Source organism: Ammospiza caudacuta, chromosome 2 (genome assembly GCF_027887145.1).
Source record: "Ammospiza caudacuta isolate bAmmCau1 chromosome 2, bAmmCau1.pri, whole genome shotgun sequence".
Lineage (NCBI taxonomy): Eukaryota > Metazoa > Chordata > Aves > Passeriformes > Passerellidae > Ammospiza > Ammospiza caudacuta.
The window spans coordinates 60599388-60605387 of NC_080594.1; the positions used below are offsets into that span (position 1 = coordinate 60599388).

General features: G+C 40.2%; 1 protein-coding gene across 5 annotated transcripts in view; it reads left to right on the forward strand.

Annotated features, from left to right (window-relative positions):
- The window catches only part of ENOX1 (ecto-NOX disulfide-thiol exchanger 1), a 365352-nt gene extending 361919 nt beyond the window's left edge, over window positions 1-3433 (forward strand). For all 5 annotated transcript variants that reach the window (XM_058825014.1, XM_058825015.1, XM_058825019.1 and 2 more), the window contains one exon: window positions 2525-3433. In XM_058825014.1, coding sequence (XP_058680997.1) covers window positions 2525-2656 — 132 coding nt within the window. In that variant the 3' untranslated portion in view covers window positions 2657-3433. The remainder of the gene's footprint in view (window positions 1-2524) is intronic.
- Window positions 3434-6000: the final 2567 nt, after the last annotated feature.

Consider the following 6000-nt stretch of genomic DNA (forward strand, 5'->3'; position numbering starts at 1 on the left):
AAGCTGTGGCCAAGACAAAAGCGAGGCCAACACAAAACAGTGTGCAAAGTGTTTAATGCATCAGTTCATACAGTCTACAGTCGATAAATACCTGTAGGATAAGATTCTTGACTTACTTTTTAATATCTGCTGTAGAATGAGATGAAATCAAGCCCCCAAATAGGCCTATTTCTCTGCACTGAATATTAAGCAAGTCAGAAGGTGAGAAGCTCAAGTGTGAAATGATCAGGTGAATGGTACTCCAAGTGCTAAGCAGCAGCTTAGCAGATGCAGGGGTCACTCTGTGGCAGCCATAGCTCTGTCCCATGTCTGGCAATACTTGGGTGATGGTGCTTTCCCAGATCTTGCAACACATCTCCTTTGATCCTGGTAATGTTTTGTTCCTGAGCAGCCCCTCAGCCCATAGCTAAGATCAGCTTCTCACTGCTTTGGTGAGCTGCTTCATGCTTCTGGATGATCCCGGATCCTTCCTCTGTTTCTATGAAAAAGTGTAGAGCTAAAAGCAGAGGAGATCCTGAACTAGAAGCACACTAGAATTACAACAGGCTGCATTGATGAGTGAGGAAGGATGATGAATTTGGTAGGCACTGCTTTCAGGCCATGGCAACTCAGGTTTGCTAGTGCTTTACAGCCCACTGCCACCCACAATGAAAAGGGAGTAGGGGATGAGGATGGGAGAAACAGGTGAGAAACTGGTGAATTTCAATTTATTTTTTTTTTTAATATCTGGTTTTATCAAGACCTGATGAATCCAGAGCTTCACACCCCCACCCATTCTTCTGCTTCTCTGTGCCCCTGCCACACATACACTTTGCTTAGTCTTGTCCTGCATCACCCAGTCTGCCCAATCTCCTCAGTTATCTTTCAAATCTCTCCTTAACACAGCATTTGTCGAAGTTTCAACTGCTTTTTTCCCTGGATGACCTCTGCAGCTCTGTATCTCTTGAGTGATGACAGCAGTCATTCCAAAATATGGACTCTCTGGGCTCCAGCCCTGCTGCTCATTGCTTCTCCCTAGTGAGCTCTCCAGCATTCTCACGCTGCACTGCTGTGGTCCCTTCTTGTGCATGGCTGTGGGCTCTGCCCTTGAGTTTTTGCTCACATGAGTAACACGTGGGCTCCTGTGAGGCTGCCAGGGTCAAGCTCTTGACTTGCAAACAGAGCCCTCAAGGAAGGAGCGTTGTCTGCCATCTCTGCAGCTACCTCTGGACCCACCTACTGCATAATAAACACGAGCTGCAAAATTTGACCTCGTTGGTTTATTTTGGAAGCAACTGCTTGTAGAAACAAATTACTTTTTAATAGCACGATCCAGAGATGCAATCTCAGAGATGAATTTCAATTACTTTCCATGGTTAGCCTGTCATTCCTCGCCTGAACAGGAATGATAAGGTCAGCATACCCGTGTGGGCTGAGGGCTCAGTATACATTGCACAAAAGTAACCAGACACCCACTACTGCCATGTGAGTACTTAAAAGATGGGTTGGATGACACTGAGGCTTTAGACTGCCTCCAGCACTGAGTTTTGGTGCCACCTTTAAAAAATAATTTAATCATTCTGCTGCACTAACCTCTACAGAAAAATAAGAGGCAATAGATATTTTCTTACCCCCCATGGGTGCAGTGAAGTATAAATAGCACATTTTATGTTTATATACTGTTTCAAAAAGGAAAGGTTTCTCCATGGAAGGTTTCTACTACTATGAATAAGCAGAAATATCATTATTTCCTGATAAACCTTTCAAACCATGGAGATACCTGTGGATGACAGGCAGCACCCATAGATTTCTTTGCTGTTCCTTTCATGACCACCACTTTAGAAGCAGTACGATAAAATGGCTCATATTCCATGATTGTTCATTTCTTGACTTCCCTACTGATTATACCAGAAAGGTTGCCTTTGTGAAAGTGTTTTCTGTAATGAGAGCATCTTGCCTATTAGGAAAGTGAGCAGTCATTAAGGTTTCAAAATGATAACAACATCCTGAGCAATGCAGAACTGGGAGCTTTACTGCTTAATTATCTGGGGCTGCTGAACTGGGTAAGACCAAGGGAAGGTGGCTCCATGGATAGTCAGCCTTCAGCAACAACAGGGAGCTGATCAAAATATTTTTGAAAGAGAAAAGCTGATGGAGCTGGGAAAAGCATTCAAAACCATGTAGGCAGAGAAGAAGAATAAGGTCCCATCTGCTTCCTCGTCCTCACAAGAGCACCTATGACTGTAGTTTTTAGATGGACTTCATACCACACTGTGGCCACAGCCCCAGCATGGCACTTGCCATTGCTTTACAGGGGGATGCTTTACAGGCATCTACAAGAGCAAAATCATTCCTTCAAGGAATCTGCACTAGCTTTGGAGTCTGGAAAGTCATATCAGGCTAAGGTTAAAAAAATGGTTGGCTGTTTTCATATGGCCTGGCTTCGTCTCCCCCCACACCCCTATTACATCTCTTCTCAATGTTTCCTCTTTACAAGCTACAGGACAGCTTTCTCACTTCAATTTTACCTTTGTTTCTTTCTCAGATCTCTGCAAATGAGATAGAAATGCTTTTGATGAGACTGCCACGCATGTTTAAACAAGAATTCACTGGTGTAGGAGCAACACTGGAAAAGAGGTGGAAGTTTTGTGCCTTTGAAGGAATTAAAACTGTCTGACTGTGACTAGTAATGAAGCTATGCAGAAGAAGAATTCCTAGAGCATGGCAGGGTTATAAAGTATTAAAGTAAGAAATTTGGGTTTGGGCACATAGTAGTATGTTTTCAAAGTTATCCAAGCCTAATTTTAGTTACATTTGTGACGTTCTCTTGTGAGTGGAAATGTAGTTGTGCACCAGTTCCTAAAATAAAATAAAATTTAAAAAAAAGTTTCAAAATGTGACAGATTGTTTCCTATGAAAACTGAAGAAAGATACCACAGTCATAATGATTTCAAAATACTACGTCCTACATCTAAGAAAAGCTCATTGAGCAAACAGTTAAGGAGAAAGATTGCTGGTTATGGTCGCTAAGCTACAGCGATCTATATGTGATATGTAATAGAACTCATTAAGTTTTGTTATAGAAAGTTCTTTCTGTTTAGTAAGAGAATTGAGTAATTTTACAGTGAGGAAAAGCATACCAAAAGAAAACTTGAAGATGTGTCTGAGGTTATTGTATTTTGTAAATTAAGTTATATGCTGTACCAGGGATTTTTGCCTTATTGAAAGAGGCCTGAAAATGTGATTGGAGTCCTCAAGAATGCTTTATCAAGAATATTATTTTTCTAATGTAACTATTCTCCATTACAAGTTCTTTTAACATGGATTGCATATCAATTTTCATAAACATGTAAATAAGGAAGAAACCAGTGTTACTGTATTGTATTTGGTATGTAACATTCAGGTTTATGCATCAAAATAAATATTCAGCTGCATTACTGTTACAAATTTTATAGCAGATATATTAATTTTTATCAATAAATATGACTTCTACCATATTGTTTGCATAAGTATTTCTTCTGACGTTATTGAATTTTAATTGATCCAGCAAGAGATTCCTGGAACATCTTTCCCTTACATGAGCTATTAATTGCATATGACTTTGTTAATTGAATTATAAATCAAAAAAGAGCTTGCAATATTAGCTAAGATTAAAATATTGGTAGAAGAAGTAGCAGCATGGGCCTTTGATTTTATTTTTCAACAAGCAAATGGGTGAAAAATGAACACATTCAAATTTCCTCTTTTCATTGTTGTGTTGGGTAAGAGCTGCTGTGGGTAAGAGACAGCAGCCCCCTCCCGGGCACACCCCTGTGCAGGCAGAGGAGCCAGACATGAGAGAGCTGGTCCTGTGAAGTGGGGCACCGACAGTGGGAAATAGAGAAAACTGAAACAGATGCAGGGAATCTCCAGATACATGTCAGACTGAGGTTTCACTCAGGTCCTTCAATAAACAGCAATTGGTGTCAAATGCATTTAGTAGTGAAGGAACTCTCCAACATGGCTTTTGGTGATTGGTACTTTAAGATCTATTTCTCTTCTGGCATCTACCTGGAATATAGAAATATTAAATGAAATGCTAATTGTGTACAAAATGGGAAAAGAAAGAGGCTTAGTAGGTCTATTATGGGTAAAAAATTTATGCTTTCATGCAGTACACACAAAATTTAAAAAATCAAGTACATCTCAATTATGGTTGCTATAGAGCCTGTGATAAGCTACTCAGGTGAAACTAGTAATTATATGGCAGTTATGTTAATGAAAATTAACTAGTTTAATCTAAGTAATAACTCTTTCCTCTCTTGAGATCATTCCATTTCATGAATAATTCTGACATAAATGTGTTAAGTCTGACAGCTTGTATTTAGGTACTCTAACATAAATGTGTATGGATGCCACTTAGGCTGGGTGAGAAAACTTTCACCTCACCATACTCCATTTCATACCTTTTCATTATATTCTGTCCTTCCTTTCCTTGTCCTTCTTCGTTTTTTTCCCTTTACTGTCTCTCTCACAAGACAACTTCAAAACCAGACAGTCAGAAAACATTTGTTTACAGAACCTTGTAACCTAATAACTATATTTGTTTTGCATATATTTTTCTTCTTCCTATTCTTCATGGGGTTTTCTTATCTGTGTAGAATGGTCTAGGGCTTTAGAATGGTACCAGAGCTTTAGACTGGTACATTTGTCATCCTTATACAGTATCAGCTAAAAGGGAACTCCTTAACTGGCTTTTAGGTACTGCCAAAGATCTAAACTTTGAGTATGAGTAGCAGGTAGGCATCTTGTAATATTGTAATGTATCAGTTGAGAACCTGAAATCCAGGGAGATCCTCAATGGAAATCAGGTCAGGCTCAAGAACTAGCTTTAACTTTGTGTACTTTGGGGCAAATTGGATTAAAACGTTGAGCTCCATCATTTAGGTGCTGAAATGTCCCTATGATGACTCTTGGGATATCCAGCTGGGAGTTCTGCAGTTAATACAATGAGATTAATAATGAGAAAGCCACTTTTGAGACAGGATTTGATATAGGATTTTTTTATACACAGGAAAGCCACCTAGATTGGTCATTAGGGAGCATTTCTTTACTGAGATAGTGGCCAAACACTGGAATGTGTTTGGCCAGAAAGGTGATCAATGCCCCAAGGCTGTCAGTGTTTGAGGACATTTGCACAATGCCTTTAATGGCATGATTTAACTTTGTGTCGGCCCTGTTGTGGTCAGACAATTGAATTAGATGCTCCTTATAGGTTCCCACAAGACCTAAAGCAAGTTTGTGCAGCTGAGTCGTGGCCATTTGGCAAAGAGCCAAACCCAGTTACAGTTAGCAGGATCTTCACAACAGTAGTGGGGGAAAACAAAAAAGGGCCAAAGAGGTAAGACATCAGGCTAACCATGAGCTCAAGAGATGAGACTGAGCAACAGCCTGGCATGCAACTGCAAGTTATGGAAGAAAGTTATAGCAGTGCCCCCTCTTCTCCAACAGGGACTGGTGGAGCAGGAGAAGATTTGATTTCTAACTGCCCAAACATGCTGAGGGTATTTTGCACTGAGTTGTAAGTTAGGTTGGCCTGAACTCCTGTTCTCCCAGGAGAGCTTTTCAGACCATCTTCAGCTTTGAACTGTCTTGGACTGATGTCTGCAAGGGGTGACTTTCATCAGCTTAGAGGGGCCAGCCTCTTACTGCACTGTATCTGATTCCCACTAGAAGGATTAAGAGATACACTGTGCAAAACCTCCTGGACAAATGTGCATTTAACCCTGCACATTCAAGGGAGATAAGAGTAACCTCTCTGTTAAACTGCATTTTCTGCTCACAAGAGATGTTTTATGTTTGATCATATTTGATGAAGACTGCATTATCTCCACCACTGAAAAGGAAATTCTTAATGCCTCCTCATACATAGCGGAGTCAATTGTTTACTGAAGTGTGTGTGTTTAGGGCAAAACTTGCATGTTCAGGACTACCAGAGCATCACATTCACTTAAGGAACAGCTATACTGAGATTTAGAGAAA